Source organism: Pseudopodoces humilis, chromosome 3 (genome assembly GCF_049639895.1).
Source record: "Pseudopodoces humilis isolate 2021_Gansu_Grassland_sample_001 chromosome 3, ASM4963989v1, whole genome shotgun sequence".
NCBI lineage: Eukaryota > Metazoa > Chordata > Aves > Passeriformes > Paridae > Pseudopodoces > Pseudopodoces humilis.
The window spans coordinates 44,377,255-44,390,612 of record NC_142202.1 but is presented as its reverse complement, the minus strand read 5'-3'; the positions used below and the strand labels follow the sequence as shown (position 1 = coordinate 44,390,612).

At 42.3% G+C, this 13,358-nt stretch overlaps 1 protein-coding gene across 2 annotated transcripts in view; it reads right to left on the bottom strand.

Moving 5' to 3' along the window:
• Positions 1-13,358, bottom strand: part of SLC35F3 (solute carrier family 35 member F3) — a 162,423-nt gene that overhangs the window by 38,497 nt on the left and 110,568 nt on the right. For both annotated transcript variants that reach the window (XM_005518535.2, XM_014263405.2), the window contains one exon: positions 5,908-6,232. In XM_005518535.2, coding sequence (XP_005518592.1) covers positions 5,908-6,232 — 325 coding nt within the window. The remainder of the gene's footprint in view (positions 1-5,907; positions 6,233-13,358) is intronic.

The following is a 13,358-nucleotide window of genomic DNA, read 5'->3' as shown; positions in this document are numbered from 1 at the left end:
GCTATACGTTTTGCTCTCCCTGTGAATTCTGTGGGGAAACCATATGTTCAGCTCCAAGCTGGCAGTGCTGGAATATGTAGTGTGACATTGAGAAGCCAGCTGTGGCACATTTCCTCCCTAATCCAACCCCTAGTACTGTCTTCAGAGGAGACCAATGTGAACAGGAGGCTACTGTAGAAAAACTCTAGAGCTGTTACTTTCTCAGGAACAGGCAGTCTGTAGAGCATATTTTTGAGAGCTGGCTGAGAAAATTTTGTTTCAGGAGGTATAAAGACCAAGCGACCATGACATTAATCACCTAAGAAAACAAGTGTCCCCAAAGATCAGCTGGAACTACGACTCATGGAATCATCTGGCCATAGTACAGCATAACTGTATTCTGTCAAGGCAGCAGCGAGAAGCCACCTCCACAGCCCCTGTGGGGTGATGGCACGCCCATCCCACCTTGCATGGGGACACACTTTCCTCTTCAAAAGGCAAGAAACAGCAGCTACTGCATGTTTCATCAAAAAGTGGTAATTTCTTGACTTGAGAAACCGAAGTTAACAACAGCATCACCCTGAGCTTGGTGGCTTGGGCTTCAGCTGAGCTAAGCCCAAATGGATGCTCCATGACCAAGCATGATGCCATAGGGACAGCAGGCTGGACACATGCCCACTAGCACTGAAAAGTGCATATTCACTGAAAACAGTCAGAGAAGTGATACAGTGGTCCATCAGTAACACAACACTGCCAGCAGCTCAGATAAAGATGACTACAAGTATCATAAACCTCTTGTCCAATATCCACATCTTCTTTTAATTAATTGTTTTGATATCAAGCACAAAGGTGAGTCCTGACAGATGACTATAGAGATCAAACTGATTTCTTGCTTTAGACAGCAAACTGATTTAATCTGGACTTACTCCTAACTGGTTGAACTCCAGTATGAATCAGATGCTTTCTCTTTTAATTTCAATGGTTTATTTCGTTTCTTGGTTGGTTGTTTATTTATTATTATTATTATTATTATTATTATTATTATTATTGTTTTCCCTAAGAAGCTAATGTGAACTTGAAATGTAAGTGATTTTATTTTGAGGAACACAAAGTAAATAGGTAGTATTTTAAGGATAATGTTCTGAATTAGACAAATAGAGTTTATAAACTGAAGTTTTTTGAAAGAAAACATGCTTCATTGGGTGACATTTGCTAAAAACACTTGCATTTGTCATGTCTTGATGCCTCTGCAGCTTATTTATGACTCTCTTAATGCTGTCTGCTCTGGTGGCGAAGCTCCCATCTAAGTAGTAATATAAATCAGCAGGATGCCAAAAGTTAACCACACTGCAACATTTTAATGCTGCTGGGTAAGAGAGACTCACAAACACAAACCACCGAAAAATCGATAGTAAAACAGCATCCAGTCATGCCAAATGGCTCTGACCTTCTTTCCCCTTAGAGCTTCATCATGGCCAGGGGTTTGGTTACCAGTGGGGTTTTCTGCCTGGTGCAGAAAAGCAGGGCAGTATCCATGGTGCAGTGAATTGCACTTCATATGAGACAGGATCAAACTAATGGACTCAACTCCTTCTATCACTGGGGGCGATGGCTAGTGTCTCGTCTTTTCCATCATAGCAGAATACCTGTGAATGCCTGTGAATACCTGTTTCACACCTGTGAAACACATTTAGAAACTGGCCCACATTCTCCTGAATCGCAAGTGAAGCTATGGCACTGAAACTTCATGGTCCCTGAATAACCAAATCTCAATTCTGAGCCCATGGGCATATATATCAAAAGCGACTTTTGTGAAGTCAATATGTTGGTACATCAGAGTAAGTCCTCTGCCATTGTTGCACCAGTATTTTGATTCAGTTTCAAAGACATAACAATACTTCAGTGCTACCTGTAACCTTTTCTTTATTTTCAAAGAAAAATCTTCAAATTCTGGAAGATGAATGGCAGATAATTTGGGGGCAATACAGAGACAAAACTGAATCAATGAAAAAGAATATTCTAAAACATGTTCAAATGTGGTTGCAGATCAGTGCAGAGACTGCACTGTGATGATTCTTTCATTCAAACACCCAACATATCAGGTGCATTCAAGGTTTCAGAAGAGATTTAGTTCTAGCTTCTGGTGTTTTCTAAAGCTTTACGAAATAAAAATCAAGACCTAAACTATAAGTAAATAATCCTGCAAACTATTCTTGAAAGCCCATTCCATTCCTTCTCAAAAAAGTCATTAGATAAGACTATACCATCAAAATAAACAACCTTTCTGAGGTAGTTTTCTAAAATGTAAACAATCCCCTCCATTATTCCTCCCAGCTGGAACACAGAGGGTGAATCTTTATAAAAGGCATGTTTTCTGCCCAGAGATACACAAAGCTAAGCAATATCTTGCAGAGATTTTAATTTAATCTTTCATGTAGCCAGGGAGTTTTAAGCCCTAGTGCTTTTAATTTATGTTACCTCATAAATTAATAATGTAGGTATGATGGAGGATAGCTCATCAGATTAAATGTGTCATTTTATAAAGCAGTTTGGAAGCAAAAAGTATGAAGTACTCCTAAATGATGCATTAGGTGCACAAATCATTACATGCGTTATTTCTGGACTGGACAATGGTTGAAATGAATAAGAATTTAGTTACAGTAATTTTATTTTAAGGTAGTGAGCACTTGCACAAGAAGTAGCAGTGATGCTGACCCTGGCATGCTCTTCTGTGACCTTCCAGAGTTCTCTGTATCACTTCCATGCACGCAGTCCTGCGCCACGACACCTTTGGTAGCAACCATGGGAGAGGTTCTCGCTGAGCAGTCTACACTTGGGCACAACCCTGGCAGCATTTGATGGAGCTGCACAGGGAGTACAGAGCAGTTAGAAGTGAATGCATGAGTTCTGGTTTGCTATGAAGAGTGGCTCTCTCCCCACGGTATGGACATGCTGAGAGTCTACTTCAGCTAAAACAGCAAGTTCCTTACCATGCAATACGGTTCAGTCATAAGTCCTTAATACTTCACATTGTGGCCTAGTGCCCAAAATCTGATAAAGAAACTTAATAAACCTGCTCTTACATCCAATGTGTCTCTAAAAAAATTTGGTGGCAAATTTACTACTGTTATACATCCTATTAAAAAAACCAAACCCATCAGGTTTTCTGTCATAAACCAGCTGAAAACTGGTTTATGTCCATGACAGGTATGTTCTTTTGTGAGACTACAAAACGTAAAAATTAATGTATTTACTGCATAGTAAACATACTGGTACAATACAATAGGAATTTAAAAACTGTAATAAACCATATAATCTGTGCAGGAGGGACTACACATCTATTCACTGTTGCTACATTTTATGATCCCTTTTTGTGTATTTTTCCTGGTGGTTGCTGATTTTTATATGCCTTATAACTGTATAGGGAGGTAGCCAAAGCACACCTGCTGGCTCCAGCACCTTCAGGAAGGGGCGGTGTGAAAGCACTGCCTGTGCCACATGGAGGGGAGGCTGAGCAGCCCAGTCCTGCTGGGGTAGGTGGGTAGGTGTCCTGGGGGAGCTTTGCTGCCAAAAAACATTAGGTGGATTTTAGCAGCCTGTGTAGGCAAAATCTGAGAATCCCTTCCTTTTCTACTTCACTGCTAAGGTGACTTAAACATCGTATTTCCGCCTTCTCCCATTATCACCTTTTAATTTATCTTGTTCCAAATTCCTTCCAGAGATCTCAGGTAAGATGTAAAATATAGATAAAAGTGAAGGATAAAAGAAATAGAAAGTGGTTATGCCATTTTCTTTACAGTTCTAGGTCACAATTGTCTTCTTTTAACTACCCAGAAGTCTGTGAAATATCTCCCTACTGTGTCCAGCCATGCCTGGTCTGCAAGCTTTCCTGAAGATGGTGATGCTTCATATGGAGCAGAGTCCCTGTGCAACTCTTTCTTTATATATCTGCACACATACATAACATGGAAAAAGGAGGAATAATTAGGAGGTGAGGCTGGACTGCAGTGCTTGGGTTTACTGGCATATACACGTGACAGCTGTAATGGAGCAAGCAGACAAACAGTAAATAATTTCACAGTAACTCTTGGTGCAGCACCACCAAAAGGCCTCCGTGTAGACAGGGGACATGCTGAGGCAGACACTAGGTAAACACATGGTAAGGGGGAGTCCTTCCTCCTCACTGAAGGACTGGCTCCTCCAAAAGAACAGAGAGTACAAGGAAATCAGAGGTCTGCAGTGACTTGCTCCAAACCACAGACCAAACCTGCAGCAAAGCTGGGAGGTGCAGCTGCATCTCCAAATGCACACATCTTCCCTGACACCCAGAAAAACCTCTCTAAGTTAACCCTATTCAGTCTGCTTGTCAGACACACAAACACACACTCTTTATGAAGCCTGGGCAAACCTACTGCTAATGATGCCCCCCTGCATCCCAAACAGGCTGCAGGGCTTGCACCTGCTCTTCAATTCAGCCTTCATTTAATTAATGAAAGACATAAAACTACCAACTGTATCAATTTACTGCAGCAATGAGTACAGTGCTCTGGGTTTTTAACCCCAGGGATCTGGCAAACCACAACCGCTCACCCCAGAATTCAGCAGTATTTAAAACATTATCTGAGAGCAGCTGGGAAGAAAAACACTTAAAACCAAAGAAATAAAAAGGTATTTGCTTTTAGGCTAGCATTTGTTGCTGTTTTTAGATTAAGCTGTAGTTTTCTGTAACCTCCATATTCCTCTTATCTCTGAAGCAACCACATTTGCTGCGAACAAATACAACCTCAAAACTGAAATCCAGGAAACATGGCACTCAACAAAATGCCTTTAGAACTTCTAGATCCTGCTCTAAAACCTGCAGTGAATGGTCATATCCACTATCTGCAGCCCCCACATTATGTAAAAGTTGAAGAAACCATAATGATGGCTAAGCAGTGAAATTTCTTAACCCTAGACATCTGAGGCAGAGCGTTTCCTGAGTAATGTGGTTTCTTAGATTTTTCTTGTAGTAAGTTTCCACCTTGCTGCTGCGCAGCTGGCAGCTGAGAAATGTGTACTTCTTACTGTTTACTTTTCTGACCTACTTCATTAAAAGTCTATGAGCCCCACTGTGTAACAGAAGGGGAAAAGGTTGTTCACATCCTTCCACGTATCAGGGAAGCTCTCTGACATGGGACATCTTGATGGCTGAGTCATCCCATCTGTCCCAGACACCTCTCAGGCCAAAATGAGCAGAGCAGAGCTGAGGGAGTGCTCAGTGAGAGGCAGTCCTTCAAGCAGACAGAGCATCCTCAGCCTCTCACAGAGGACAGGCACTCAGGGCTTTCCATGAGCGACTCAGGCTTTGCGGGTTTGGCTTGCTCTAACGACAAGGTGTGCTGAAGACAAAGTGCTGCCTTTGGTTATGACTGCGCTTCCTCCCGGAAATAAACATAACAGCTCAAGTTTAACTGGGATCAGAGCTTGGCCTTTGATGTCAAGGGCGTAGTGCCAGGAAAATACTGCAGTTCTTTTTGTTCAGCTATTCAAGGCTCTGCTCTAGACCTGAGCTTGGAAAAGAAAAACTTAGCTTACTCAGAGACTGACACAGAAGTCAGCCTCTGGGCTGGGTAGGGGAAAGAGATATTTATAAAAAAAAAATTATGTTTGCAGAAAACTCTGGATAAATAACTGCAGAAAATGCAGATTTTCATTACATGACTTGTATGTGTTGGATATAAATCTGGATTTCTTACTTCTGGAGTGAAATTATATTAGGAATAATAAAAGCGTCTAACATAGGACACACAATGAACTCAGACCATCCTTTAACAAACCTGGAGAGGATACAAACACAAGTTTGATGGAACTGACTGATTTGAACAAAATGTCTGTGAAATGCAGAGCAGCATGCAAGAGCCACAGGATTAAAAACAGAAGCTCCCATACCTGTATCTTTGCTTTGGAGACTGCTTTTCAGCTGACTTAAAAACATGTCCAAGGTAATACAAAGGAAAGAATAAAAAGTTCCAGTTTGTTGCAAACCACGTTAGAGTGAAGGGTGCATCGAATTTCTTAAAGGTCAGTTTTGCTAGCTGGGTTGAACCTGACCAAGAGGAGCAGACACCCAGGACCACGGCCACACCCCAGAAAATCTTCTTGAGTTGCGTCACGGAACATTTCCAGCAGCAGCGGTTCACCCTTCCACTGCCTTCCGCCCCAGCTTGCATCTGTGCTTCGGCTGGGGCTGGAGACTCCCGGGAGCGCTCATCCCCTGCGGAGGAGAAAACACATGGCTTACTAAGGAAATCCATCCTGCATTTTAGTTTTCAAATCTTAGGCCCTTCTGAAGTCACGTGGAGCTTTACGAGCAAAGGAGCCCACCAGATCTTGCCACAAAATGTCCTTTGTTTTTAGATCATTGCAAAGCCTCTGGTTGAACTGAAGCATAATAAGAATGCAAATAACAATTATCACCTCTAGATTTAGAAGCCGTTGGGTAAAATGAAAGTGAAAATTACATGTTGCTTTGATGTACATAGAAAGGCTTAACACACCACTTAAACTCGTGCTGTTGGGATGTGTAAATGAACGAAAAATGTGGTATTGAGTTTGATAAAGCAGCAAGGGGGATTATAACAGCACTTGAAATTGTTATTGTCTTGGAAAATGCAGAAATGGCCAGTTTATGGAATACGGTGTTTCTTAAAAGAGAGGGAAGGCAACATATTTAATCTTGAAGTTAAGCCAAATCAATGCAACGAGAACAGTGTGTGTGATTAATAATGAATTGGATCACCAGGCATTTCAGTGATCCCTGGAAAAACAGGTCTCCTGTGGCTGTAGCCAGATGGCAAAAACTAGACCAACCACAAAGTCCATCTCTGACCAGGCAATCCTAAGGTTTTTTAATTCAAGTCCTGCACAACTGAGGCTGGACTGGAGCTTTGTCCCGTTATAACTAAGCCTAGCATGCTGCTGGAAATTTTTCACCTAAAAACCTTGCCCCTCCAACCCTCAAACATGAATTCTTACAGTCCTGATATCCTACAGCTGTCAGTCAAAAGTGTTTCCAGCTTCTGAATGAATGAGCAAAGGAGGTTAGCTGGTTGAGTTCTCACAGAGATCAAAACATGCTGGGAGACCTCAGCAGCAGGCCACTGCCTTTAGGGCTTTCTACCTGCCTTTCTTGAATTCACCCCATTCAACATCTGCTGAAGTTGTCAGTCACCCAAACACAGCACTCAGCAGTGATTTCTCTAAGAGGCTGACTGCAGTTTAGTTGGTCTATTACCTAAAGCAGGAAGTAACAGTAGTTCATGCTGAAATCCAGGAATCTACAACGTCAAAACTGTCCAGAATTTACTGCATGCATTGAAAGGTGAAAACATGTAAGTTGAACTGGGACAATGAGAGACTGTAATATTGCCAAAGATTTATATATATTCAAGGCAGACTAAGAGAGGTCCACATTAAAAAATAAAAAATTTAAAAATTAATAAATAAATAAATCCTTCCTTATCCTGGTGTGAATTAGTATGTGGAATGCAAAATCTCTTATTTCAAGCTAACCTAAATTTGTATTTATATGACCTAATACATTATGAAAGAAAATGTTTCTTTCTATGGAAAAATGTTTCTTTCAATTTTGTTATTTCCCTACAGGTAAGAAATGCATGATCTGAGCTAAAAGTACCATTAATTTGCCTGGTAAAGCTGTATTTTATAGCAAAAAGGATTGTGGCCTCTGTTTGATGGCCTGATATCTAAAAAGAATGTACAGCAGCAAAGATATAAACATCTAGCTTCTTTGTGTGGCTTTCAGAGAGATAAGAATGTTTCTGATCTCTCCACTTATTTCAGTTTTCAATAGAAGATTGTGTGGACAGCCTCCCACATAACAAGAGATGCACCAGCAAGCCAATGGATTGTCCAAAGTTAATATGACCTTGTATTAAACACATAATGGAAAGGTTACTACCTTTGGTTACCTGTCAAATGTTTGAATTGAAAAACAGACTGCCTGTGAATGCTCAGCTCATTCAAAATAATTCTGAAGCATTTTCTTAGAAATACATTGCTTGTAACTAATGCTTCTTTGCCTCACTTGCTGCACAAACTAGTGTCAGGGTTCAGTTTGTACCAAACAAGGGTACACTCATTTCTTTTAACTTCACCATGTAATGGGCAGTTGCCAGTGCCCTCTTTGCTATCCACCACACAAGTCCCAGAATGATTACCAAATATTTCCTTTCCACTCAAGATTTTCTTCTGGGCATTGTCCCTGCAACACCGAACACTTCACACACCCGAAAAAGGTACAGCATCCTTCTTCCCTTGGACCACTGTGTTTCTGGGCACAGAAAAAAACAAATTCAGGAAGCCGGTGTGCCAAATGAGAACTGAAGAGGAGTTTGTGCCTCTGTGTCAATGCAATTTCACACAGAGTTTATCTTTTTGAAACTGCTTGGAGGGCAAAAATGATCCTCCTCCTTGAGACAGTGGGGCATCTGCCATTCGCATCTTTCTGCAGTTGCTCCCTGGGGAAACAGGAAACCAGGATTTAAACCACTCCTGCTGAAGATATTTAACATTAGGGAATGTGCCTAAATCCAGTAGGGTATATGAGAATTTAAGATGTGTCGCTGCTGTGGTGCGTCACAACACAGAAGCTGTGTTATTTTTTCTGAAATGAGAGTCACTCACAACTGTCTGATGAACCAGACAACATCTGGTAATACAGTGTTGATAGACAGCCCACTACAGACACTGTGGTGAAGATCTTCCCCCCTGTGAAGGACTGAAGCCACCTGCACAGGTCACCATTGTACTGTGCACGTACACAAGAGTCAGCAGTTCATCTAGACAGCTTGAATGTCACTGCCCTCTACTCTGTTCCATGGCAGTTGCTCCCTAAAGCTGAATTTTCTGATGTTTTCTTTTGCTACATAGGCAAAATTACTTGTCTGGGTATATTGAATTTTGTGTTAAACACACTCACAGAAACATTTGCTTTCAGCAATAGACAATACTGCATCTGTGACTTCTAAAATGAACTTGCACCTGAAAGGTTAACTTTCTAGGGATGTTCATGCTTTTGATGTATTTACAGACTGGAGGGACTAAAAACTTATCCCAGGCACAACGGATTTCATTATGGTAGGGGTAAAAATCACTATCTGATGATTAACAGTTTCAAGCTGAGACTTGTAACATCTGTCAGTATTTGTAGTATCTTTCAGCGAAACTTTATTGTGACCTCATGATTGCTTGTGCTGCTGGAGAGTTAGATGCCAAATGGACACAGCTTTTTCCAGCAGATGCACCACTGACCTGGAGGATACCTGTGACGTAATCTGCCCCCAAAAACCAGATTTTCTTTGAAGAGGGTGGACCCTACATATGATATACACTCATGTGGTCCCATACCCTCATGTACTGTGGAGGGCACTGGCCTGCCAGCTGGCAAACACAAAATCCAGATCTGTAGTTTACCTTGTCTAGTCCCTGCCAGTCCCAGTGTCTCTGCTGGAAACATTTTCCTCACCCAAACCACATGCGCACAGATGGGGTGACACTAAACACACACGTGGTTGAAAAGCTTCTTTCTCTCTAACACTGCACAAGAGTCAGCTGGCAACAGAATTCACATGAATTTAAAGATGGAAAAATGTCTTTTTAGAATCTAAGAGACAGGACATTGAAGAATTTATTTCTGCAGACTCTTAATGTGTTTCTTCCATTGCTTCCTGCAGCATGATGATCTATATGCTACTGTATCCCCCAAAAGAACAAATTAAGATACTGAGGTAGAGGAAAAATGCCTATTTACTAGTTTTGGTTTTTTGTTGTCCCTTTTGTTCATGCATTTTCCTTTTTCATAAATCCCAAATGGAACCATTCCTCCTCCCTCCTTTTCGGTTCAACCTCTTTCCCATGGCATTCAGAAACAAAGCAAGGAAATAATCTCCAAAGCTACTGCCAATGCCATTAACCTCAGAAAACAGCTGTCCTTCTGTTTTTTCTGTTATGGCTAAGACCCCCCTCAGGTGACTGTGGATACCTGTAGCAAGGCCCATCTATACCCATGCTATTTACTCCCCAGACCCAGCTCAAGGCCATGAAGCAAGACCCATGGGAAAGAACTACACCTTTAAACCATTAAAGTAACACTAAATAGGCTGTCCTGGCCTCTTCTAAAGTCTCTGCAAGAGTCTTAAGACTCCTGTGCACAGCTAGACAGCTATAGGGTTACTGTAGCCCCACACTGTACCTAAATGTGTGTATTAAAAATATGATACTGATAAAAACCAAGGGTGGCATTCATCATCTTAGTTTGAGACATCTGCCGTGACGACTTGTGTATCTGAGACAGTGATTTACACTTTCTGCATAGTTAGTAGACAGAAAAAAGACATTTCCATAGCACGATTTATCTCCTCCTAAAGTAGATGATTAAAAGGAGCCAGATGAATCACTCCCTCTGAGTGCTTGTTTCTCTCCACCAGCACTAAACAGTCTGGGGCGACAAGCTGGAAGTAGGTGTCTCTGGTGTGGGTGTCTGAAGCTGGGTGAGATGAGTCCCACCTCTCCACCACTGCTGTCAGGAACAGAGGGTAAAGCCACCACAGACAGCGCTGGTGGACTCAGAGCTGTGCAGTGCCACATGAACATATTTAGCTGTCATCAATGACCTGCTTTAGCTGCTGTCAGCTAGTCAGCAACTCAGGCAAGAAAGCATTACACAAGTGCTGGGTGCCCTTTCCAACCCTTCAGAGTGAGAAAGTGACCCTTACAGACTAAGGTCCTGCCTATTAGGGGCCAAAACATGTACCTAATGATAATGCACAACTCTTACAGGTTCCCCAGGCTAGGAATGTGCTTCAAAATAAGCATATTCTTAAACAGTTCTTTACATCAGGCTTCTGGAAAAAAGTTCTGATAAAAAGAAAAACCCTCACAGGTCTCTGACAATTATAAATGAGACATCCTGAAGATATTTCCATTTTGCCAGCCTGTCAAATGTTTTGTAACTGCTTGAGCATTGCGCAGAACGAGTTTGTAAAGCTTGCAAAAATATATGCTTATAATGAAGAGGGGAGAAGGAGCTGAGGGGAGTCCTGTAAGATAGTGCCTGATCCTCAGCATGGTTAGAGCTCTAGAAACCTGTGACATGCAGGAAGATCAGGGCCAGATGCTACCCAAGGCATATTCTCACAGCCTCGGATGCTGTGTGACTTCTTCACCCAGTATCTACTACATGGGGGCATCAGTAGGAGACAGTTCGTTCCAACATACCTGAGGACACACACGATGGCTTCTGATGGTGGACTTCTGGATACCCAATATCATTTGTCTCAGTAGCAGACTCACAAACTCCTCCTATTTTGTTTGTATCCTGTTCCTGCCTACCACGATTTTTACCCCGTTCCTACCACACTAACCATGCATTATTTAGGTGTTCAAGACTTTTGAACTAAGCTGTTAAAAACCAGCTGAGACATCATCCTGTGAAGAGAAGATGAAATACCAGATTCATGAAGTGATTTACATCTCTAATTACCACTGTAGCTGTCTAAACCTGAAAAATGTTGATATTTATTCAGATCTGTTGCCCAGGCATTTTCTTCGCAGTCAGTCACGTTAAAGAGTGAGATCTCAGGGACTCACTCGTTGCCTGGCGGACCACCCAGTACCTAGTGCAGCTTTCTTGTGCCATTGTCAGTGATGGCCTCTCCTCTCACAGGTCATCCTGATGTCTGGTTTTGAGAAACTGTTAATATTTCATTTTGGAAGCCAGTAATCTCCATGTATCAAACTTCCTGCACAGTTGTAGTCAGAGCACGCACAGACCAACTCCTGCATGAAGGGACATTCCCTCATTTTCCAAATTAGCTCTAGTTTTGCAAAGCTGCTTGTAGCACAATCCCACCAGAGCTCATCAGATGCCAAAGAATTTGTTCCTGGGCATGCCAAAGGACCCTGACTCCTAACACCCAAGTGCCTCTCTTACACCCAGACTCTGTCAGGATTCAAAGACATATTTGAGAGTTCCCATCTCTCATTTTAGGAGTCATCTCCAAGAAATATTTCCATTCTGTATTTGAAGTAGTCACTGGAACAAAGCTAGGGCCTCACTTTTTCTCCTCTGGGCAAATGACTTCCTGAATTTATGCTCTCCTAGTAAGTAAGGATGTTTTTATCCTGAGCCAACCGGTTTTGCTGCTATCTGGGTTCCCCTGGCCTTGGAGGGCCACTCTCTTTAGCAGATGGATTTCCTGCTCCTAGCAGAGGGGTGGAAGGCTGCTCTATGCACTGAGCTACTGAAGAGAGGCACACACTCCACCTCCAGTTTTTGAAGGAAAGGTTTCAGCCACTTACTGTTGCTGCTGGTGATGAATAGATCACACGGACACAGGTCGAGGTGTGGTGAAAAGAAGAGTTTATTTTTCCTCCCAGGATTTATAGGCTTCTGACCACGGCCAGGGATTGGATGGTCAGGATAACACTTTCCCATTGCACTGGCCATGAGAGATGCCTATCACAGGACGTGTAACAGAAAGAATGTACACATATCTATGTTTACAGTTACTGTCCTGGGAAAGTCTATAGAAAACTATGTTAGCAAGCTCAGAAGCTGAGTTTTCAGGGCAACAACTTACCTGCCAACTTAGCTTTGAAACAGAGTGGTAAGTGCTAAAGAGAGTGAGCAATAGTTAGGATGGACATCTTAGATGGCATAAAGGACAGCATTATGTTCTGGGCAAACTGGATGATTCATCCTGCAGCCTCACCAGTGCTCTCTGACAGCGGTCAACAGGCACATTGATAAAGAAGATGCAGCTACCCTTTCCAGGTTTTGAAGAGGCTCCCAATAAAATCCCACTCCAAAGAGCCTTACAGAAAACAGGCAGACAGGGAAAGTGCTGGAATGGACAAAAGGCTCAGTACAGGATAGGAAACCAATGAGGAGTATACACAGCAATGGGGGAAGCAGCCAAAGCTCTGCAGAGGTTTGCTGTAGGAACTGTACTCTTCACCATTAACCAGGGTCACCTCACCAAGGGAGTGAGCCACAAGGTGACAAAGTTTCCTAATGATGTGAAGTTAGGCAGGTCTGCAAGGGCAGTGGCCAGCTGCAGGGGATGACAGACTGTGTGACTGGGTCATACATCGGCAGATGGAGAAGAGTGCTGATAAAGAGGTGCAGGTGGGAGTAAACAAACCCCCATACTGCACACTCAGTGATGGGCTCTGGCCATCAGAGATCATGAACTCTTCAAAGGATGCTACACAGAAAAGGGCAACTAACCCAGTGTTCAAGAGCAGTGAAAAAAAGCAAAATAACTGCCAAAAAATTACTAGGAACAAAGCAGAAAAAATATATTTTCCTACATCTG